General features: G+C 41.6%; 1 protein-coding gene across 3 annotated transcripts in view; it reads left to right on the forward strand.

The window, feature by feature from the left end:
* The window catches only part of LOC131061493 (5-formyltetrahydrofolate cyclo-ligase-like protein COG0212), a 73,794-nt gene that overhangs the window by 36,890 nt on the left and 11,043 nt on the right, over window positions 1–25,861 (forward strand). The window contains exon 5 of one of the 3 annotated variants that reach the window (XM_057995193.2): window positions 213–524. The exons of the other annotated variants lie outside the window; for them this stretch is intronic. Coding sequence (XP_057851176.1) covers window positions 213–280 — 68 coding nt within the window. The 3' untranslated portion in view covers window positions 281–524. Of the gene's footprint in view, window positions 1–212; window positions 525–25,861 lie in introns of those variants that run through there. 3 annotated transcript variants of the gene reach the window in all.

Raw genomic sequence — 25,861 nt, forward strand, 5'->3', positions numbered from 1 at the left:
AAGATGTTTATAAACTTCCCCTTTCACCAATATTGATAAGGGGATGTCAATTGGATAGGGTGTTGTTTCTGATCTGTCTTTGTGAGATATGCTGCCTATGGTCTTCCAATCTGCAACTAGATTTGATTGCTTTTCCAAATATGTCGATAGAATTGTGCAGTGGTCTTTGTTGTCTCTGCTGCTATGTCTGATATAATCAATAAGATATGCAGATCTGGAAGTTGCTGTTTCTGATGTGAAGATAATTGCTTGCAACGAATTGATGGACTGCTGTTCCTGATGTGACTATTGAAGCATGCAAGTGTGGGTGCCTTTCCTGATTTCTGCTCTTGCTCCTTATGCAACCTTGGTATGCCTTAATGGCAGTCTGCTCTTAGAGAGCAAATCCAAACTGGATTAAATAAAGAAAATACAAAACTCTACAATGCCCTCCTGAGATTGATCCTCAATATATCACTTGCAACATAAAGGGTTGCATCTCTTGAATATCTAAGAGACATGTTGCTTCATAAACGCGCCTCTCCATACATTGGTTTGTTATGCAAATCGTAACTCTTAATGTTGACTTGTTACCATTATCTCATTGCTGTTACTAGATCGCTTATGCTCAATATTTATCTTTAAGTTGCTGTTATCTAATTTGTCCACCGTCATGACCAAATCGGGTCTTTTACACAATTGATATTAATTTGTCCATCTTTGATTATTGCCCAGGTTGCTGCATCATCATTAATCGATGCATACTAATAAATCCCTTCTTTCATAGTTAATGGTTATTTGTTATTCTTGAGTACTCGATGTCATTAATCTCTTTACTTGTTATTAACTCACTCGTTTAATCAATAATCGTAGTTATCACTTAAGTTGCTATCTTCTCCCTTAATCGATGCTTAACAAAATGACTTCATAGATAACATTACTGTTTTCCACTTAATCAATTATTGATTACTTATTATATCGATGCTCATGAAGACTTGATGACTAACTTCTGATTGTATGCTGGAATGCCATGATGATTGTTATAGTGAATAGCTGCTTGACTTGCATTGTAATTGATCACTGATCTTGCGTTTGATACCTTCGATTATTAGTCTTCAATTGGGAGCGATCATCTTATTTAATGGGAGGCTATTGACTTCGTGTTTCTTTTAATCGATATGTCAGCCTTTGATAAGAACTCAAAGGTGTGAAGTATTGCTACTTGATTTATCATTGATGCTATATAGATGCTTATTCTGATCTGGCTGAAGGTTTCTTGACAACATGGTATCGAAGAGTTGTATAATCATTGGAATATCTTTATACCATTTTCCAGCTGTCTTGATGATATTGAACCATTTTATGAACATCTTATTATGACCCTATTATTGCATGTGTTGATCTTAATGGATCTATATGTGTAATGGTAGGGTTGTGATCATGTGTGTAAGATGGTTTGAAGTTATTATGCTGGACATATTGTAGCTTGAGATGTTGCATATCCTTGAAGCCCTCTTTTGATGGAAGATCAACTTCATACACTCATAAGATGGTTAATTAGCAAGGTCATCTTTACGACAATATAAGCCTGGATGCTTGGAAGTCTTTATGGCTTGGTGACTTGTGCAGTTATTTTCTTTCTTGTCTTTATCCTTATCATTCTTTGGGACAAGATTATTTTCCTTGTTTTACAATAGACAACTATACATCTTACTATTGATACTATGTACATTTTATTACTTTCCACACCTAACTATTCAAAATTTTGTTATCAAGGCTGCCACCCTTGATTACCCTACTGTGCTTTGCTTGTTACTTTCTAGGTCAAAGATGGGGAGATTACAGTCTTCCCTTCTTGGAGATGCTTGCCCACAAGCATTTAAAAACCATGATTCCTGGATCCCAAACTTTCAAAGCATTGTCTTGTTGAATAGTTTTGTCAAGAGGTAGAACATTCCCATTCTCTTTAGAAGCACTTTCACTATACGCTTCATGGGTTATCTTGTTTCTGGGTTTCCAAATTAATCTTGGGAGCAAATCACCATACTACTGCTGCACTACTCTGATTACAATAATCAGGTTTCTAAACTGCCTTCCACCTGTCTAAAGTCTCAAGAAATATCTGTTGTTTAATTCCAAATTGGGATAGATATTATTCTTGGCCAAAGGAGAAAAGAACTTGCTCAGTTCTAGAATCAAAGTCTCTTCATATTCTCTGAAGGTGTCAAGAAGAGAATTCCGAATTTCCCAATCTATTGTATCCACTGTAATGTTGTAGGAGGGATTGTATATCAATTTATTGGATTGCTGATATGAGTGATCATTCTTTGTGGTGGAGGTGGATATCAAAATGGTGCTTGTAGGATTTCTTATAATTAACCTCCATAAGGTGCACCATGGTCCAATAACCATTGGGTCCTTAATTGATGTCACCACAATGCAACAATAACTGCTTTGTGTAGGATGCATATGAGAAAGGTTACTTCTCCTAAAACATTGAATGCTTAGTCTTTGTTCAAAAGTAGGAACCCTGTTCTGAACTGCAATCTCTTGTAGTTTGATTGGAGGGTGATTATTGCTAGGGTTTGCCTTATTCCAAGCTTGTCTCTGTACTTCATTGATTAAGGATGCACCGGGATCCCAAGTTTTGTGTTCATCATTAACTTTATATGCGCACCCAATAGAGCTTTACTATTCCATTCAAAAAGTGGGTTGTCATAAGTTTTGTCTACTTTGATTTCAAACAAAGGATTATGAATAGATTGAAGTTATTTGTTCTTAAGACCAAACTTAACTTCTTCCAACTTTTCTTCATCTCATTTCTTCAGGTAAAGTTTCAAGTCATAGAGCTCATTTATCTTGAGTGATTCCTTAATTTCACTATTCCCTCTTTTCATTTTGTATTCTTGTCCTTTGAAGGGTCTAGTGTTACATGTAGGTCTTCATGCACATCCAATAACTTATCCTTTTTGGGCTGGTATCGATTTAGGGTTTCATGGCATCTAGCTGCTATTCTATCTTTGTTTACTAACCTTTGTATCTCATCTCTCCATACCTTCAATGTCATCTATCCTTGTTTATCTACTTCAAGGTGATGGGGTTGGATACAAGAAGTGATCCCTGATTTTATTGCACTAGAAGCATTACTCTTCTCACCCACAACCAGGAATGGTAAGTCTTCTTTGGAAGGTGAAAGAGAATTTTGGTTGATATCCTTGAACAACTTTACATAATCTGAATTATGATTCCTTGCTTCAATCTCTATTATATCATCCTCCGGGCTTGATCCTTGAGATGATGTAAGATCAAACTCATGATTTTCATCAGTCCACGTACTTGATTCACTTGTGATATAAGAAATGCATGAAGAGTCAACTGCTTCTATCCCTTTAAGGGTGTTGAAAATTATTTCCTCTTCTGGTATTTCTAACTCATTGAAGTGCTTAGCTATCATGTTCGAATTCTTTGCTTCTTGTTGTGCTTGATGAATTGGACTAAGCTTTTCTAAGTCTTTATACTTTACTCCTTCCTTTGATGTGACAACCTTCCAAGCTTCTAATGTTATCGTTTGTGAAATTCTTGATGCCAATTTGTAATCACATTTTTCAATTTGTCTCCTTACGTCAAGGTGATGACCTTTGCGTTCTTTAGGTGAGTACTTTACCCTTAACTCTATGTATTCTTCTAGAGACATATCATGATGCAATCCTCCTTTTATCCAATCTTGTCAAAATTGCTCATGTAGATCAATTGTGGGCTCATTGACTTTTTGATGTTCCACCTTAGGTGGGAATCTTGAACTTGTTGTAGACATGTATTTAATTGGAGTTTAAATGTTGGGGAATTGATTTCTATTGTCTCTTTTGTGGCCATTATTGTTTATTTGTGTTAGCCTGCTCAATAATTGAGTCAGTTTTTCTTGAGTGTTGCTATATTGTGCTATGGATGGATTCATTCTATTATTGTAGCAACTCTTGAATTGTCCTCATCTTCTGCACTTCTGAAAGGTTTTCCCACTGTCTGGCAGTAGTTCTGATACAACTTGTAATGTCCCGTTTTAGATAAGTTGCTATTAAGAGACAATTACTTCAAATCCTTGTACTAACTATAGATTATAATATCAGATTAAGATTATGAATTATATAATCAATAGCTCAAATACAATTATACAGATATATTGACACTTTCAATATCACGTGCTCCTCCTAATTGATGCAATATGTAAATGCTAAGTGAATAAGATGTTTATAAACTTTCCCTTTCACAAATATTGATAAGGGATGTCGATTGGATAGGTTGCTGTTTCTGATCTGTCTTTGTGAGATATGCTGCTTATGGTCTTCCAATCTGCAACTATATTTGATTGCTCTTCTAAATATGTCAATAAAATTGTTCAATGATCTTTGTTGTCTCTGCTGCTATGTTTGATATAATCAATGAGATATGCAGATCTGAAAGTTGCTGTTTCTGATGTGAAGATAATTGCTTGCAACGAATTGATGGACTGCTGTTCCTGATGTGACAATTGAAGCATGCAAGTGTGGGTGCCTTTCTTGATTTCTGCTTTTGCTCCTTATGCAACCTTGGTATGCCTTAATGGCAGGTCTGCTTTTAGAGAGAAAATCCGAACTGGATTAAATAAATAAAATACAGAACTTCGTGATGCTCTCCTAGAATGAGATTGATCCTCAATATATCACTTGCAACATAAAGGGTTGCATCTCTTGAATATCGAAGTGACATATTGCTCCATAAATACGCCTCTCCATACATTGGTTTGTTACGCAAATCATAACTCTTACTATTGATACTATGTACATTTTATTACTTTCTAACCCTAACTATTCAAAATTTTGTTATCAAGGCTGCCACCCTTGATCACCCAACTGTGCATTGCTTTTTACTTTCTAGGTAAAAAATGGGGACATCACAATAACCATGCAAATGTATAAGTTTGGATGATATGAAGACAGAATTTGTTCTAGTTTAGATTGTTAGATTGGCAAGAGACAAGGTTTACTTTGTTTAGAGGTTTAAAACAAATAAAGCCAAGCAGATGTTGTAGATAGATTTGTTATAGCAATTTTTAGATTGCTTTATGATGAAACAAAGATTAGTTTTACTTTTTATTTAGATTTCTTATGATGAAACAAAATTTCTTATCGCTAGCGAAGGTTTTCTTGCCTATATATATGGAAATGTGTATTGTCATAAGGATGCCATTATTTGGAATGAATTTAAAAGATTTCACACTTAATTGAAGATTTACTGTCTTCAAAATATGGAGATTTCATCTTCTAGCTTGGGTGTTTTGTTTTTTGGATGTAATCTAAACAATGTTCTATAACTTGTTATTGGGAAAAGTCTACTTATTAAGTCTATTTTCTATTTCATATCTTATTAGTTTATATTTTGAAAATTCATAGGCAATTTTTTGTTCCTGAATTTTATCAATTCCAATTTAGATTTTTCTAGGTTTATGACTGTTATCAGAACAGAGATTTATTGACAATGGTAACTGAGACATAATGAGATAAAAGTAAGGTGAAGCAAGCAATGGAAGAAAGCTTCCAACCTTTGGTAAAAAACTAAGTTACTGGTTCGGGTTCGGATTCGGGTACAGATTCGCGGATTCGGCAAAAAAATAAATTTCTTGGGTACAGGTACGGGTATGGGTTCGGGTTCGTCCATACACACACACACACACACACACACATATATTAATTATATATATATACACATATTATATATATGTTCAATATATACAATCCATACATAAATGATAAATGTTAAATCATAAATCCATAATTGCCAATGCCAATAAATATTTATATATCGCAAATGTAATCAGTAAACTAATAACTAAAGTCTAATATCATATTCATAATTTACAAAAAAGATAATATCCAAGTTTCAAGTCTTTTTTAAAAAGTCATAAAGGGGCGAATTAGGGTTTTATTATTAAAAAACTATTTTAAAAAGTCTTTTTTATTGTTTTTTTGACCCACGGGCCCCGTTTTTGGGAACACACGGGCCTGGGTTCACGCGGGTCCTCCTGGGTTCACCCGGGGACCCACAGGGAACCTGACCACCTGGGAAGGACCCGGGTGGAACCCAGGTCGAACCCAAGCCGAACGAGGACCTGGACCTGGTGCATTTTCAGGAGAATCGGTAACTTAGGTAAAAAACACAAACTGTATGAGTTGACCTAGATTGTTCAACAACTATGAAATAACTCGTTTAGTAAAAAACCTTCATCAGATCACTCCTCACGTGGGGTGTAATGTCCCCTTTTTAAGAAAAATTGGTTTGTGGACAATTAGCCTATTTTGATTTTCTGAGTTTTCCCGTAGGCTAATTGGTTAGCAAGGGAGAACTCCAAAGTTCTTGGAAAGAACAAGATGAGTCTTGCAAAGATGTTCTTGACAGTGAGTTTAGTTGATCTTGGTAAGCCTCTCAATGCTTTTACAATTGATTTTCGATCTTTTGGGAGCTCTCCAAACTTCTTGGAGAGGTTTGATAATTTTAGAAAGTCACCCGGTTGCTTCATCCCTCCATCCTAAGACTTCATGGACATGTGGGTATGGTCAAAATTTGCATATTTGTGTCATTTTGATACTTATGAGTCTATGACAACTTGGGTAATCTATTGAGTTATTAAATAATTATTCACTAAGTTGTTTAATATTGAAATTTTTGAAAACACTTGGTGTAATCATTTATTAAAAAGATGTTATAAGTTGTGGATCAAACTGGACACTTAGGCATGGGGGTCTTTTTGCATATTGGATTATTATTTATTTTTCAAAAAGGTCTTTATAGAGGAAAAAGGAAATTATTATTTTTTATTATTGATATTTTCCCTCCAAAAAAGCTATAAGAGGAGGATGAGAGCTCATTTGAAAGGTTAGATGTGAATTGATATTTGCTTATTGTTAGGGGTCAATAACACATGTTAGTTTATAGTTGGTTTGGGTGTTTATGTTTTGCTATGTATGAGTCATCGAGAGGTTCCCGTGGGGTAGTTGGTAGTTAGTGACGGTTGGCAACTTGGTCAACTGTCAATTCTAGATGGTATGGATGGAACCTCGGCAAATTAGTATTGTACGAGCATATTTGAGAATCCAATAAAGATATCATTATTCTGCCATAGCTGTTTTGTAATTGTTATTTATGCTTTGATATATGTTAATGTTCTGTTACATGAATTGTTGGTACATGTGGAATGTCTCTGTTTATCCGTGAGTTTACCAACCTCACCATAAGGACTAAACATTTTGGCGTCGTTGCCTGTACGAACCTGGAGATAACTATGGCTGCAGGCGGAAGGAATTAATGGGCTGACCATTCAACCAGCAATTAACTATCGTAGACAGTGACACACACGAAGAAAGTACTGCGGAAGAGGCACGAGAGGATCAGTTGACGATAGACTTGGTAGAGTTGTGGGACGTGTCGGTCACGCAGTACGTGCAGAGGGAGTCTCAGGAGAGAGCCATCTTTGAAGGCACGGTACGTGGTGAACTCACTGTCAACACTCTCGTCTTGGATCTGCTTGTAAGTATTCCAAGGTTGCTCGCTAGAAATCTGATTGCACTCCAAGACCGAAGAGAGGAAATTGCACGGGAACTCCGTCGGCAACAAGTACTCCAAAGGTACGAAGAGCGGAACCATAGGGAGGAAGAGGAAAGGGATACAAGCCGACGCCGTACCCTCGACACTTAATGCCCCTACGACCAAACAAAGACAAACGTACCACTACCATTGAGGGAGTAGACAAGGGAACCATATGGAGATCCCTCCACAAAAGAATAGGTCGAGCGGAGACGATGGCTAAGGGAAGTTGCTGACTCAAGGAGCCCTGAGGAACATAGTAGAAGTCGGAGTGTGAGTCGGAGTCGTAGTCGGGAGAGACAAAGACCGTGTACATGGAAGGAGTTGGAGGAGGTCATCAGGAACCTGCTACTTCCAGACGTAGCAGAGGAAGATCTCGTCGACCAGGCCCCGCACTCGACGTCAAGTGAAGAAGACTCCAGAGCCGAGTCGCAGAGTAGTCCGTCAGAGAATTTTGAACGAGAGGAGGCGGTACGGGATCTGCACGAAGAGATCACCAATATTTTTGAAACGACATTATCCCGCATCAGAAATTTGTCCTTGACGAAGGAAACCAAAATAGGAGGATCAGACCTAGAAACCCGAGGAAGGAGGGACTATAGGAGCGAGGGTGACCAAAGCCCTGCGGACAAGGGTCCAACCAGGTCAAACGCGTACGGTACCTTCCAGACACATAATACCTTCCGAGCATATAATAACTTCCAGGCGCTACATAAATCCCTCCAGATGAAAACAATGGCACACACTCCAGAGAAACAGAAGCTTCCAAAATTCATGGGCGACAGGTCAGAGGATCCCGTACGACATTGTAAGACATGCATGACCATTTGGGAGGCAAATGGCCAAGACGACCAGGATTACTGGTTGAAGGCATTTCCGGCCACCCTGGGAGGAATAGCAATTGACTAGTATACGGATCTGGATGCCCACTACAAAACATCATGGAACAACTTGAAGAAGGCTTTCCAAGAGGAGTTTAAACTCCTACGGGATGACAATGAAATCGTGGCGGAAATTTATAATACCAAGCATGGAAAAAGTGAGTGTGCGGGGCTATAACAGAAGGCTAAGGGAACTGCTCAACAAAATGGAGAACTAGCCGGCTGATGGCCTGAAGAAGAGATGGTTTGTTGAAGGACTGGTGTCGTCCCTCAGACGGAAGATGAAGGTGGTCCCTCCACCCTCGTATGATGAAGCATACAACTGCGCGATGGATATTGAGAGTGAAAATAAGACATCCCGAGGGAAGCGTCGGGTGAGCGATGGTGATAGTACGGATGAAGACAACGACGGGGAATCCAAGACCGTATAAGCACTCTGAAGGGATATGATGAGGATGATGAAAGAACTAAAAGCTGACAAAGAAAATGGCAAGGGAAGGAACTATGGTGCACCGACTGTAAGACAAAAGGGCACACTAAGGGGAGTTGCCCTCGAAAAGCCTTCTGTGACATTTGCCAAGTAATGGGACATTCCATTAAGGAATGCCTGTACAACTTGAAAGCATGGAGCATACAAGTGCTCTACGCCCAACCCGACCAAGTCACACCACCAGCGACACCTCCGAAGCCGGCAGCAAACTCGGACACCTCTCCTAGAGGGTACCGAAACAACCGGCGGGATAACAACAGGTCCAACAATAACATGCCGATGAGTAGAATTCAATATGATGCAAAAGGACGACCCATGATCCAATGCTAGAAATGCAACGAATGGGGTCACTTTGCGCGGGAATGCCAAAATGGAGATGACACAAGGAGTTTGTTGTGCAAATGGTGTGGTTCGGGGAATCACGAGGACACAGAGTGTCCAAAGAAAAAAGGGGTGAATATGTTGGAGGTAAAAGAACCGAAGGAAGGTGTATTGGCAATCACAAGATTGCAAAACAAGAAAGCCATGTATCCTGACCCTTGTACAAAGAAGGAAAGACTTCAGGAAGCCAGGGCAGATATTGAACGTGTGATGGCAGAAGAATGGAGGGTCTCGTATTCGGCTACCAGTACCCCACTTCGGTCGGGACTGGAAAAAAACTATCATTAAGCAGATGTTACAGACCACTATACCCGTACGAGTATCCGACCTCCTACAGACCATGCCGTAGTTGAGGATGGCCTTGATAAATGCAGTCGGTGACACCACCGTCGACCAGGAACACCGAACGACGACAAGACCATCTAGTACGGCTCCGGTGATGGAACCTGGTACGGATGGCATAGATCCTATGCTGCTTACCGTAAGCATTGGACGGAAACCTGTCGTGGTGGAGATGGAGATAATGGGACAAAACTTCACAAACACCATTGTGGATGGCGCGTCTGGAGTCAACGTGCTACCGGAAGAAACTTGGAGAGGTCTTGGCAAACCTACCCTCTGGCCACCAACATTCCACCTCGTCAGTGCGAATCAACACGGCATCAAACCCCTCAGGACTCTCATGGCACAAAAGGTGGTGATCGAGACACAACAATTCCTTCTGGACTTCATAGTCATTCCACTGGAGAGAAAAGTGTATGACGCCCTCCTAGGAAGGGGATGGCTGATCATGGCTAGAGCCAATCATAACTGGAAGAAGAATACACTCTCAATCGAGAGTGAAGGTCATAAGTATGTGATTGACCTGAGGAACCAGGCCGTCAGTGAAGAGCTTGCGTCGTTTGACTCCGACTCGGAGGATTCAAATAGATGGGAGTGGGGTTTCGAAGGAGACAGAGGAGGGAGGGAACCCAACGAGGAAGGACTGCTGGAACTGGACGGATGCTCTGAAGATGGAACTAGTTCATTGGTCAGACTCTTCCATTGGCAGATGGAGGACTATGAGGTCTTCCACCCAGAGTGCCACATGCTGCAAATATGCGAGATTGGGGAATCAAGTGGTAGTATGAAAGAGCAGTCATTTCCCCTGGAGTACGGTAGGTACCAGGAAGGGATGGCACGGTTGGATGACACACCAACCCACCGGTTTGAACGAGGCAAACCTATCAAGTACGAGGAAAGGGATGTGAAAAAAGTCAATCTAGGCAAGGATGAGGACCCGCAGGTGATACTCGTAGGGGATGATTGGAACTCCGTACTGAACGCGGCGACCTTCAGGATATTCCTGGAATACAAGGATGTCTTTGCTTGGACCTACAAGGACTTGAAGGGTGTACCTCCGGAATTGTGCGTACATCGCATATCCCTCGTACCAGGAGCCCAACCCGTACAGAGGAGCCCATATAGAATGAACAAAAACTATGCGGCCAAGGTGAATGAGGAAATCAACAAAATGTTGGAGGCTGGGATTATATTTAAGGTGGAAACAAGTGACTGGGTCTCCCCAATAGTCATTTCTCTCAAGAAGGAGGCTAACCAGATAAGGATATGCGTAGACTTCAAGTACCTAAACGCAGTAACAATCAAGGATTCATTTCCAATCCCATTCACGGACAACATTCTGGAAGAAGTAGTTGGGCACGAGAATACACATTTCTGGATGGGTTCTCAAGATACAATCAGATAAGTATTGCGAAAGAAGATAAGCGAAAGATCACATTCGTGGTGGAAGAGGGGGTGTATGCCTACAATCGCATTCCCTTCGGGCTATGTAATGCACCGACAACCTTCTAGAGAATAAGGTTACATCTTTGACAAAATGTTCGTAGGGAACTTCAGGGCTTTCTTGGATGACTGGTCTATTTTCAGTGATCAGGACACTTATCTGAAGGCACTCAGAGAATGTATGGAGAGGTGTCGGAAAGCTAGGCTAGCTCTTAACCTGAAGAAGTGCAGGTTTATGGTACCGCAAGGAAAGCTCCTTGGCCACATTGTTTGTAAAGAAGGTCTAAAGACAGACCCAGATAAGATAGGAGTGATCATCAACATTTAGAATCCGATGAATGTAATAGGGGTGAAGTCATTCTTAGGCCACGTTGGCCACTACCAGAGATTTATCAAAGGCTTTGCACAAGTCTTCTGGCCCCTAAACAAGCTGACAAGGAATGGAGAGCCATTCATATGGAGTACGGAGCAGGAAGGAGCCTTCAAGGAATTGAAAGATCGGTTGGTGAGTGCACCGATATTGGTGTACCCGAATTGGAATAAAGAGTTTTACGTACATGTTGATGCCTCCAACTTCGCTATTGGTGCTACCCTTGCACAAGTAGGGACGCAAGGACTAGATCACCCCGTTTTTTTCACCAGCCTACTTTTGTCAAGGGTCGAACGAAACTACAGCACAACGGAGAGGGAGGCAGTCGGGATGGTGTACGTGGTACAAAAGTTTCACCACTACCTGTTGGCTACTCCATTCACGTTTTACGTGAACCATCAGGCACTAATGTACTTGGTAAATAAACTGATCATCCAAGGTCGGGTAAGTAGATGGCTGCTGCTCTTGCAAGAATTCACCTTCACCATTATTGTGCGACCAGGGAAGTCCCATTCAACTGTCAGGGATCAAGTCAGGAGAGCCGACCGAAGGGGTGAACGAGGACTTTCCAGATGCACACTTGTTCCAGATTGCAGTGCTACCATCGTGGTACGAGAAGATTGGCCAATACCTCTCTACTTCCACATTCCCAAAGGAGATGCCTCCAGGGGAACGATGGAAGCTGGCACTGAAGAGTAAGACTTTCCAACTGATCAATGGCTTGTTGTATAAAATGGGACCTGATCAAATTATGAGGAGATGTGTTATGGAGGAGGAAATCCCCAGTGTCTTGAAGGAAGCACATGACGGGTTAGCAGGCGAACACATGGGACCAGATGCAACTACGCAGAAAGTACTTCTGGCTTGTTTGTGGTGGCCAACTCTACACACTGACGCTCGGGAGTGGGTGGTCGGGTGTGACACTTGCCAACGTGCAGGAAAACCACTCAAGTGGGACTTCATGCCCCTCCTTCCCTCTCAACCACAGGGGCTATTTGAACGATGGGGTCTAGACTTTGTGGGACCTTTGAAGCCAAGCAGTATGCATAGGTGCAAATATATTGTAGTGGCTACAAAATACCTCACTAAGTGGGCAGAAGCGAGAGTCTTACTAGATAACACGGCTCTAAGTACGACACGATTCTTGTATGAACAGATCGTCACTAGGTATGAGATACCCCTTCAAATCACAAGTGACTGGGTAGTTGTTGTGACATATTCACACATTGCCCCATTGCAAATGGGGACCCCCACTTTTTGCTTTCTGGGGTTAGCCCTTTTGGTTTTGTCGTTAGTCGTTAGTCGTTTTAGTGTCTTAGCCTTTGCATTGAAGGGATTGAGGTGGATCTCCTCAAGAGGTCAGGTCAATTGAGTGATTAGGGATTATTTAGATCATTCCTAGGGTGTTTTTTGTGTACTATCCGGTCGCACTTCAAGTTGCTAAATCAAACCTTCGTTGAATGCATAATGTCCTCCTAGGTCCCATCCCTTACATCAAGGACAAAGCGAATTCACCTTAAGGAGTCTGGAATGTCATCCTGATCCTCAAATGTTTTGAAATTTGGCTGAGTTTGGAATGTCATCCTAATCCTGAAATTTGACTGTCTGGAAAATTGAAGAATCCTCCAAAAACTAGATTTTGCATTATAACTCATGGAGGTCCGAAACCACTCTCAAACATCCTGACAATATATATGGAATATAACTTGAAGTATAAGAAATTCTTCTTTCGTATACTTAAATGTTATATTCCATATATGAATCCTGACAGAGAGACTAACATGTCAATTTTCGCTCCTGACCCTTCCAAAGGGTCCAGAGTGAATTTCCTTATATCTCCCTTCTTGGTCCTAATTTGCCTCATAAACCTTATCCCTATGGCGTGGTTGAGAGACTATTGATGTGTGAAACAAAGTGAAGTGATGAAAAGTGAAGGATTTGAGCATAATTTCAAAATTCGCTCCTGACCCTTCCAAAGGGTCCATAGCGAAATCCTCCTAATAGCTTATTTCTTCACTAGGGATATTGAATGGTGGTCATGCATGGCAGAGAAAAGGATCAAGGATCAAGTCTAAAGCAAAGATGAGTGAAAAAGGATGAGAATTGAGCCCAATTGAGCAAATTCGCTCCTGACCCTTCCAAAGGGTCCAGAGCGAATTTCTTTATAAAACATTATATCTTGCTCAAACCTATGAATTAACTCATTCCCAAGCAATTTTGAAGGCAAAAGACTTGTTTCTAATGATTAAAGGATGAGAAATGGAGTTTTGTGAAGGAAGATCAAGCAAAATGTCAATTTCGCTCCTGACCCTTCCAAAGGGTCCAGAGTGAAATTCCTAGCAAGACTCTCTATTTTGCCTAATGCACTAAAAGGACCTTGTTTTGAGCTTAATAGATGGGGAATTGACTTGATTATGATAAGAGGAGATTTGATAAGTCAAGTTTGAGGTGAGTTGAGAGGAAAAGAAGTGTGAATTGAGCCTAAAGACAAATTTCGCTCTTGACCCTTCCAAAGGGTCCAGAGCGAAATTTCTTAAACAACTATTTTCTCCTTGTCTGAGGTCAAAATCTTAGTTCCTAAGGCATGGTTGAGAGAAGATGGATATATTCTTGCCTTAAGAAGTGAATGGAAGTAAAGGCAATGATGGATTTGAAGGTAAAAGACAAAATTCGCTCTCCTAAAGGGTCCAGAGCGAAATTTTATAGAATCCTCCCTTTGTTTCAAATTTGAACTAATTTTGTGCCTTAGAGCCTTAGCTAGGATGTCATCATGCCTAGAAGCAATTGAGGGGTGAGAAGGTGGAGGATTTGGGCCTAAAATGCAAATTTCGCTCCTAACCCTTCCAAAGGGTCCAGAGCGAAATTCCTAAAACCTCTATTTCGCTCCATCTTTGAAACCAAGGTTTTTGTTCCTATGGCGTAGTTGAGGGAAGATTGATGTATTCTTGCCTTGAGAAGAGATTTGAGGCAAAGAGATGATGAAATTTGGGCTAAAATGCAAATTTCACTCCTGACCCGAAGGGTCCAGCGCGAAATCCCTAGGAGGTCTAATGTTTTGCCTAGGTCCTTGAGCAAAACCTATTCCTAAGCAATTTTGAAGGCAAGTGACTTGATCTTGGTAAGATAATGTTGAAAATGAGGTCTAATTGAGCAACTTTGTCAATTTTCACTCCTGACCCTTCCAGAGAGTCCAGAGCGAATCTCATTATAGGTCCTGTCGCTGGGGAGGATCCAAAGCGCATTTTCTTATAGGTCCTTCCCTTGGGGAGGGTCCAAAGCGAGTTGATCTTAATGCTTTCTTGTTGATGATTTAAGGTAAGAAATGCTATGTTAGAATGAATATGTCATGTATTCTTAATCATCTTTTGTTTGTTTTGCAGATCAACAAGACTGGGCTGGAAGGAAGAACAGACAAGGAGGACCTATTCAAGTTTCATCATCACTAAGGACGCCTTGGATGCATGAGAAGGTACTCAAGGTGCTACTAAATTGAAGGACTTCGAATGATCAACAATTGCAAGCAATGTGTTAGAACTATCCTCAAAGAGATCACAAGATGACAGAGAAGGATCTTGTAAACATTTCAAGGCAAGATGGGCTACTAGAGAAGGAGTGAATTGACCATGAAGAGGCCTCATCAAACACAGGAGGGTCAAGGAGAGGTACGTCATCCATCAAGTACATCAAGGACAAAAGAAGATCAACCAAAGTTAGTGCAAGGGTACGTTGAAGAAGCAGATACTTTCAGAAGAGTTAATCAAAGTTAGCTTCTCGGCATCACCAAATTGAGTATCAAAAGAGACATGAGCAGGTACCAGACAAGGTGGCGTCTTAGTCACCGTTCCTCTAGTCAGATAGCTCCACCTCAACATGTCTAGATTCAATGTACCTGACTCACCAGTGATAACACAAACTTCGAGGTACCTACCCCTGACATATATTGGTCCATTCTCATGAAATGTAATTTTATCATTGGCTAAAGGAGTTTGTTATAAAAACCCTAATTAGGGTTTCTATCTTGTAATCCTAGCCATTGATTGTAAATCAATCAGAGCCATTGAAATGTAAGGAGCTCTCTATATAAAGCTCTGCCTATTCATTTGTAAAGGTTAATAGTTAGTTCATAGAGGTTAGAATAGCTAATGATTAATAGCAAATAGAATAGCAATTAAAGTAGATTAGGAGAAGGCAAGAAATTGTTGCCTAAATTGTAAATGAACTCCATTTTCATTGAAGTTAAGGTGAAACATGTTCTTTCTTGCAATATGCATGGTTTCTTGTTGAATCTTCATTTTAGATGGTAAATAATTAGATTGAATGAAGTTACTAAATGCACTCGCGTGGAATCCGCCTAGTCCAAACCACTAACCTCTTGCTGACTGTAAGTGCGCCCTGTGTGGTCAACTGGCATAAAATGAGCTTAATCTTGAGTCGTTACACGTCTATTGTTCATGCATTATCTTGAATGGTGATCAGTGTCTGATGGTGTACGACTTGAATATATTCGAAGCATCCCTTAGAAGATCGCATTGAGTTGGTGTTGAATTGTTCAGCTTGATGGTGAGACCCAACCCAATAGGACTCCAACTAGTCATTCATCCATCTTCTCGCATTCTAGGTCTTAGAGTAGACTTTCTGAGCCCTGTATCTTTTGATATTTCTTTATCTTCCTACCAGTAGATAGGACTTGAGCTCTAGCAAATCAGACACTCAGGCATTCAGATGTAAGTCCCCTTGTGAAACCAACAAAATCACATCACACCAACAGAGCTTATCCACACGTAGAGACCCTACATATAAGAACCTTGGAGTTGCCTTGATTGATCCTTAGGCGAAATCTTCAGCGTTCGGGGAAACTTTGTTCAAGAGAAGATAAGATACCTTGGTATTTTATTCTGTGTTCGCATGTGCATAAAAAACACATCAACAGGAGTGCACTTTGTTAACCAAGTAATCCGTACCATGACCGTAGAGTTCAAAATCTTTCACAATCTCTCTAGTCTGTACTACCCCCGAGCTAACGGATAAGCAGAAGCAACCAACAAGGTATTGGTGTCAATAATTTATAAGTTGTGTGGGGTGGAGCAGGAGGATTGGGAGGAAAGGCTACCAGTAGTACTATGGGCTTACCGCATGACCTACAAGGTCACTACAGGGCATACCCCGTTCCAGCTCATGTATGAACAGGAGGCAGTGGTACGTGTCGAGTACACCGTACCAAGCCTACGGGTGGTGGTGGATAATAGACTCAGTGATGAAGAGAGCTTGAGTGCAAGGCTTGACAACCTGGTGAAACTGGACGAACAGAGGGTGATGGCACAATGGGCAACGCAGGTAGTGCAGCGACGGCGGAAGTGCTAGCATGACAAGCACCTATTGCGGGTCAACTTCTGGTCGGGGCAGTTTGTTTTGAATTATGACGACTGGAACGAACTCCAACCGGGGAAATTTAAAGTTCGTTGTCTCGGACCCTATAAGATCAGAGAGGTCGGCAAGAACGCAGTGGTGAAGCTATCCACCTTGGATAACAATCCAATCAGGGACCCAATGAATGGTTCGAAACTGAAAGTCTACAGAGAACGAAACAAACTTGTGATAGGGATCAACATGCTGGGGTACGCTACAAAAGGAAACTGGACCATCGGCCAGAATAGGAAAGTGGAAGAAGACCTGGTGGTGGAAGCAGAGTCCTATCGAAGGGATGCAGATTGGGCGAAGCCTCTTACAGCCATGGAAGAACGGCTTGTGCCGAAGCGGGTGGAAGGTGTTGTGGTTCCCAAGATCCATAAACCCCTGACAAATGTGTATTTTGGGGACTCAGCTGTGTGGGTACAGATTTCAGGACATTGGAAGAAGCAGACCCCATATGAGGGTCTTCAAGAAGGGTACATAGCATATGATATTGATGAAGCAGCCGAAGCCAGAAGGAAAGTCGAGAATGCAAATAAAGAGGAGGAACCTATAGACCTGGAGGAAGAACTTGACCTAGAGGAGTACGGAGCAACTCTAGGTCCATGTTTAAAGATGGTGCTGAAAATGGAAGACTTGTTCATCATCGCCTCCCAGCCAGGCGAATTAGAAACCGGACCAAATTCATTATACCGGGTGATCCCTAACCCTGCAAGACCTTTGGAGGTTGACAGAGAAAAAGTAACATGGTACCAACAGTACGGAGGCCGCTACATTGACGGGCGGTATAACGGGGTGGGACTCGCTCCGTTAGTCGACAAGATATGGGACCTGGAGTATGTGGGGACGTGTTGTGCACAAGAATGCTACAGGAGGATGCCGCACATATGTATGTGGTTGCACGATTCAAAGATAAAGCTAAGGACTCGAGATGACCCCTCAGGAGTGAACAGGAACATAGAAGACGAGGACGCTGACCAAGGACCAAACAAAAGGTGGATGGAAATCAGGACTAGTGGCAAGGGAAGAGCAAGGAAAAAATCAAGTACCCGTACAACAAGGAGGAAACTAAGGGGGCGAAAAGATCATTCAGCAATGTTCGCAAAGGCAATAAGCTACCCTGTGGATCACAAAGGGCGATTTGAACGACATAACCTAACCCCGGGACACCTTGGTAAACTGAATGTATGAAGAGTTGCATTTAAAAAATATTGTCAAGTAAAAAGTTTAAAACAATTGATAAGAGAGAGGGTATTAAAAGTTGAAAAAAAAAGTATATGGAAGAAATAAAAAGGCCAGGGTTAGCAAGCATTAAAAAATTAAAGTGTAAGGCAAGAGTGATGGAAATAAGTAAGGGAAAAATACAATTGATAAGAAGGCAATTATTTTATAAAAAGTTAATAAAATACTTATGCCTAACCCTAACCCTGACAAAAGATTATAAAGACCCCCAAGAAGCCCATTCGTACACATCTCAGGAAAGAAGTCAGAGAAGGAGAAGCAGACTCGATAGCAGGACAAAATTGAGAGAGGGAAGGCAAGATTTCGTACAGCCACAAGAGAAGTCAAATCCATACAGTGCACGTACAGGCGAAGAAGCAAAGACATCGCACAATGTACGGATTACCCGTACGGTTGGCACAAAGCAAGCAAGTGAATCCGTACATAGCATAGATTGTCCGTACGAAAAGGGAAGAAAGAGCAGGCAGGGTACATCGAAGCAATCCGTACGGTGTACATACTGTTCGTACGGATGAGGAGGCACAACAAACATTCAATCCGTATAGCGTACGGTTTGCACGTACGGACAAAGGAGGAGGGGCACAGGAGGTGAATCTGTACAGCAAGGAACACAGTGAACAAAGGGTTGTGAATCCGTACGGTGTACGACCTGACCAAGCAGACATATCGTACGACGTACGACAAATAGCAATAGAGACGCGTACAGAATTACTGTACATTGCAGAACACGTGAGGCAAGCAATTCGTATGGGGATCGTACCGTATGACACAGTAGAAGACATAACACCGCGTGACAAGGTCAGTGAACCGTATGACCCCGTATGGATATCAATAGCGGAAGGAACTAGATCGCTCGATGTCCGTACATGCAAAGAAGAGTTGCATAAAAAATTTAAAGGTCATAAAAATTTGTGCCATCCGTATAGCCCTGCGTGTAGAGTTTGCGCGAGTTGAAGAGGCCGCACGGTTAGGGAAGGGAAGTGTACGGACCAATCCGTACAGTGTCGAGGCAACAGTTGGTACAATGATCCGTACAAATTGGCATGTCACACTTTTAGACCGTTATAATAATGGTCAAGGACTTGACAAAGACAGGAAAACAGACACAGTGCAAAGCAGTTACAGTGCAACCATGACCGCTACAGACCCAACCAACAGTAGTAAGAAAGCCAAAATCAGGCCAAAAGTACAAAAGGATCCGGAAGGAATCACTGCCGAGAATGTGGCCTTTGAGAGCGTGACTGGCAATGAATGTCGTGCTTGGTGGGAGGAAACCCCTCCCGACCATGTGATAAAGGACTCTCTTAGGAAAGCACAAGTGGACCATGCCATTCAGATGCCGTCATTCAATATCAAGGATTTTGAACTGGTGTTGCGGACCATGGTGTCTGGATACAACTGCCAGGAAAGGGCCTCCATTCAGTTCCAGGGCTGCACAGTACGGGTTTCCTTCAAGGCTAAAGACTTCAAGAGGGTATTTGGTATACTCGAGAAGGGAGCATCTGCAGCAAAACCCGCCAAGAAGCTCACCAAAGAGAAAAAGAAGTGGCTGCTGGACTTGGTATGCAGAGATGACCTGATAGAAGAGCAATGGAAGAGCTCCTGGTCTGACAGTAGGGGATTGAAACGTGCTTTTATTGCACCAGGGGAATGGAGGATGCTAATGGACTTGGTAAAAAGTCGACTCACAGGGGCCAGTCGTGCATCCGATATAGCCATCTGGATGATAGGGTTGATGAATGGCATCAAGTGTGGAAAAGTTTACATCTGGGGATAACTTTTAGCTGAGAGGATTCATGATTTCCTCAAACTGGAGCACAAAACATTTTATATGTGCCACCACGCCATCAGTCTATTCCTGGATGCCGTACGTTTACAAGTACCTCTAGAGATGTGGGGTACTTTTGAACCACGCGGCAGGGTGGAACCCAATAAACCATCCATGTACTATTATGCCCATTTGGACACTCTTGGTGACACCATACAACCCGCAAAGAGGAGGAAGCTGGACGTGTCAGTCGAGGTTGAAGAGGACAGCAGCATGGAAGATTCCGAGGAGGCTGAAGAAACTGAGGAGCAAGAGAGTAGAGATGAAGGATTCCGCATGGCACCACACACAACCGGAGAGGAAGAAGAGGAAGCGGAATCGCAACAACAGGAAGGGGAAGAAGAGGAAGCGGAATCGCAACAACAGGAAGGGGAAGAAGAGGAAGCGGAATCGCAACAACAGGAAGGGGAAGAGGAGGAAGAGCAGCATGGAGGACTGCGAGCACAGTGGAAAAGCACACGGGTGAAATTTACACCCCCCAAATTACCCCCTCTAGCGCACTTGGTATCGCAGGAAGCACTTATAGTGGCCAGCCCGATAGGCGACGTAAGACCAGTAGGAGTGTTGTTCACGAGAATTGATGAAGGGGAACCGCCGGCACAACGACGAGTGTCATTGTCGTAGATCAGTTTGGTCGTACTCAAATCACAAGCTGTACCAACAGCAAAGCATACCAATAGGCCAACTGACTGTATGGGTAGTGACCTAGGCGGCAAAGGAATGATGGACCGTACGGTGGCAGAGGAGGCCGTACAGCATAGTCCGGAGGTAGCCATACCAAAGGAAGTTGCGAAGACAGTAGTACAAGAAGCAGTCGTACATGAGGCGGGTACTAGTACAGTACCAGCAGGGGGAAATGAGTCTGAGGATGTACCGATGGCAGGAGGAGATGGTCTGGAGGAGTTGGTGGTATTGGACACACTGACTGACAAGGATATAGATGCATCTCTGGACGGGTGGTTGGGACAATTTGCACTCACACCTCACCCTCCCACCTCGCCCTCACCACACGCCATGGCAGTTGGACGGAGCTAGACACAGCATATGACCACTCTTATCACAGATCAGGATGAGAGGATGTCTGCAGAGGAGCAAAACAAAGCAACTAGAGGTGGTGGACATGGCCTGAAGATTATCAATGTCGAGGAGAGCGGGTCCGAAGGACTAATGGTAGGTCTTCACCTCACCCCGCCAGACCCTAGCGATCCAGCAGGCTTGCTCCAGCGATTCATTGGGGAGCTCCAAGGGATTTCAAATATAGCACAAGGAATGGCACAATTGATTGGACAGATGGATGTCAGCAACTTAGCTGACGCTGAGAAGCTGTGCCACTTCATGGCTTCCAGATGTGCAGACGAGTTTGCACGCCACTTTGAGCAGCAAGGGTGGCCAGACAGTAGTATGCCGGAGATGGTACAGGAGTGGACATACATGCGACTGGTGGAGGGAGTGGGCACCTTGGGAGCCACCTTGTGCAGTATGGAAGGATTGTTTCGGAATGTCTACCTACAGATGTGACAGAGTTAGATAGAGTAACAGACCCAGCGGTTGTACGTAGCAAAATTGGAGAAGGAAGGGGAGAAGCGTGCGAAGTTAGCTGCAGTAGAGAAGAACCTGAGGATTGAGCTGGAGACAAAGGTGACTACTTATGAGGCCCGTTGCAGCATGCAGGAGAAGGAGGCACAAGCACTGGCAACAGAGGTGGCTGACCTTAATCTACAGATGGAGCAGAAGGACAAAAAAATATTGGAGGTCGCACACATGGTCAAGAAGGCACGAGAGCGGCAGCTAATTGCGGAGAAGAACCTCAGACTTCACACAGGGCAACAACCTTCTTCTTCGACCACGACAGGGACGCCTCCTCCCCCTCCTCAGTCTTAGTCTTTTGTTTTGTTATTCCGGCTCCTGTTGTCTTAGTCGTTTGGAAGACGACTACTTTTTGGGGGGGGGGCTGATGTTAGGGGTCAATAACACGTGTTAGTTTATAGTTGGTTTGGGTGTTTATGTTTTGTTATGTATGAGTCGCTGAGAGGTTCCCATGGGGTAGTTGGTAGTTAGTGACAGTTGGCAACTTGGCCAACTGTTGAATCTATATATGGTATGTATGGAACCTCGGCAAATTATTATTATACGGGCATATTTGAGAATCCAATAAAGATATCATTATTCTGCCATAGCTGTTCTGTAATTGTTATTTATGCTTTGATATATGTTAATGTTCTGTTACATGAATTGTTGGTACGTGTGGATGTCTTTGTTTATCCATGAGTTTACCAACCTCACTGTAAGGACTAAACACTTATGTGTTGAGAGAACCTGTGTTCTTCTCCAAATTTCTTGAGGATGAAAACCCTCTCAAAATTGCTGGTTTTAGGGACAAAAAGCCACCTAGCTGGTTTGGGTGGTTTTAGATAGAGGCCAGAGCTGTGCCTGCAAGCGAAGTTATAGGTTTGTGCGAAATGGAGTCATTTGATGTATTTTGAATTTACATTTTAGTTTTCTAACCTTGTGATTGTGATTGTTCAGTTCAAAGGAGTTTTTGAGGTGTTTGAGTGCTGGTTGAACCTCATATGTTGGTTGTACAGTTTGTCTGAGCTGTATCAATCTGAGATTAATGCATTTGATATTGACAAAGTATTGATACCTATTATTTGAATTGGGTTTTCCAGATATATTTAAAATAGTCTATACAAATTTGGGGAAGACTTTATGTTGTTTGGGACTATACTATTGTACAGCTGGGTCGTACCAATGATGAAGTGAGGCATGTGGCTTAGAAGGTGAATCACCTACTTTTTTCAATCATTTTCTTCTTGATTGGTGATGCCATCAAGGTATATCAGCTTTTAATTCATTTTTAGGTCGTGCTTTGCAAATTTATGATGATTTAGAGGTATTGTATAGCTTGTACTTGTACCAGAGTTATTTCTAGGTCCATTTTTTGACTGAAAATCATCAGTTTGTTTATGGCTGTAGCATGATTGTTAATTTAGTCTCAGTCGTCTGTCTCCTTATTTTATTAGTGCACAGAAACTTGTCATTTGCGATTTAATTGTGATTAAATTTAGTTAGTATTAACTAAATTTAATTTACTATGCTATGATTAGTTTAGGTATCGTTGAGTTTATGTAAGGAAGTAATCGCCGGTGTAAGAAGGATCGTGGCTCCACACAGGGGTCATGACCCTATGTGGAACCACGTGGTTCCACATAGGATCGTGACCCCCTGTGGAGGCACGATCCAATGAAACAAAAGATATATATACTACCCTCTCTGTTCATAAGATATTCGATAAAAAAAAGAAAAACAATACAGTGATTGGCAGTAAGTATAATCGTTTGTTTTCATCTGCAGAGGCAAATCGATAAGACTAGTAAAATCGGTTTTACATTCCTTATATCCAACGCTAAAACTTCTAAACTGGTTGTCTCAGAATTCTGATTGCTCAGAAGGTAATAACAGTCTATTTACATTTACATGGTATCAGAGCCTAACTACTTAAAGATCCGAATAGACTGAAAGCGAAGTTTACAAAATTGAAGAGTTCTAAAATGGCGAACACAATCAGATTCGAGGACAGACTCGAAGGAGCAGCAAATTTTTTGGCTTGGAAAGTCAGAATTATGATAGTGTTAAAAGAGAACAAAGTAATCAAATTCATAAAAGAAGACAAACCCGAACCTGTAGACGAACCTGAGAAAACTGTATGGAATGAGGGAAATGATAAAGCTGTAAAAATCATGATAGATGCAGTAAGGGATCATATAATACCACTTATATTAAAATATGACAATGCATATGAAATGTTCAAAACCCTTGAAAGGACGTATGAAATAAACAATCCGAGCAAAACCCTAGCTCTAAAAAGACAGTTGAACCACATAAGTATAAATAAAGGTGAAACAATAAACTCATACTTCATGAGGATAGGTTCACTCAAAGATCAACTGTAAAAACTTGATTATCATGTCGAGAAGCAAGAACTATCAATGATTACCCTAGACGGATTACCTGAATTCTGGGAATCATTCAAACAAGGCATAAATGCAAGGGACAAATTCACATAATTTGATCAACTAAGGGATGACTGTCTCCTTGAAGAATCAAGGCAAATGAAAGGGGGAAATCACAAAACTAAAGATGAGGACCTCCACATTCTGAATACCGACTCCCGTAAGAAAGGCAAGAAGAGAAACTTCAAAAAGAGAAAATTCCATCATGGGAAAAGCTTTCATAAGAAAGACATGTCAAAAATCCAATGTCATAGATGTGATCAGTACGGACATATGTTATTTAATTGTCCTGACAAAGTAAAACAGCAGGCATCATTCGCCAAAGTAGAGAGGAACACAGAATTTGAATCTGAAAAGTTTGTATTATATTCAGCACTATCAAGTCAAGCTTCAAACAAGTCTAACACTTGGGTGATAGACAGTGGATCGTCAAGACATGTCACCGGATTCAGAGAATTACTAGACTCAATGGAAAAGGGATCAAATGAAGAGGTAACAATAGGGGATGACTCTGCACATCCTGTAAAAGGTGTCGGGACATGTACAATCAGACTGAAGTCTGGAATCTCAATCCAACTCACTGGGGTACTATTTGTACTAGGCATCAAGAGGAACTTAGTCTCTATCTCTGCACTTGAGGACGACGGATATAGAGTCTCGTTCATAGAAGGAAAGGTAATGGCATGGCCAAAAACAGCCACCTTCAAAAGAGCACAAGTGATTGGTTACAAACAAGGGCACCTATATGAATTGTGTAATGAGCCAAATCAAACCTTACTTCATGAAGTCATAGATCAAGCAGAAATTTGGCATAGAAGACTAGGGCACTTACATTTTCGTGCTCTACCCTCTATGGAGAAATTAGTCACAGGACTACCTAAACTAAAGCCAATTTATTCAGATGTTTGTAAAGGATGTGCACTAGGGAAAAACACTAAAGCTCTTTTCCCTGCAGTTCTAGGAAAACTAAAGGAGTACAAGAACTAGAACTAGTTCGCTCTGACTTATGTGGGCCTATGTCTGAACCATCACTAGGAAACGCATTATACTATGTAATCTTTGTAGACGATTTTTCTAGGAAAACTTGGATTTATTTCCTTAAAAGTAAAGAATCTGAAGATATTCTTAGGAAGTTTAAAGAGTTCAAATCTATTACAGAAAATCACTCTGGTAGGAAAATCAAAACTCTTAGGACTGACAATGGTAGGGAATACACATTAGAAGTGTTTAAAGAGTTTTGTAAAGATGTTGGGATTAAGAGGGAGTTCACTGTACCCTACAATCCTCAACAAAACGGGGTTGCTGAAAGAAAAAATAGAACAATAGTAGAAGCGGCAAGAGCTATGTTGTTAGATCAAAACCTAGAAACTGCACTTTGGGGAGAAGCCACTAATACCGCTATATACATTCAAAACAGATGTCCTCACTCTCATATTGGTGACAAAACTCCTGAAGAAGTCTTTACTGGAATTAAACCTGATATTAGCCATCTCAAAATATTTGGATGTCCTGTTTATATTCATGTACCTAAGGAGAAAAGAACTAAATTAGAACCTACTAGACAGAAAGGGATTTTTGTAGGATATAGTGAAACATCTAAAGCCTACCGAATATTCATCCCTAGTCAAAGACAAATAGAATTAAGCAGAGATGTCATATTTGAGGAAGATATAGCTATTAACAGAACAAGGAGTTCCATCACACCTGAAATCCCAACCAATTCCATTAATTTGGAAGAAGATTCTCTTTCTGAAACTCAGAGGGAGCATCCTGAGGATAACACCTTGGAACTTGAGAACACTACAACAGAGAATCCCAAGAAGAGACCACTATGGGCCACTAAAACAGTACAGGAAGCAGAATCCTTTG

The sequence above is a fragment of the Cryptomeria japonica genome, chromosome 8 (assembly GCF_030272615.1).
Source record: "Cryptomeria japonica chromosome 8, Sugi_1.0, whole genome shotgun sequence".
Taxonomy (NCBI): domain Eukaryota; kingdom Viridiplantae; phylum Streptophyta; class Pinopsida; order Cupressales; family Cupressaceae; genus Cryptomeria; species Cryptomeria japonica.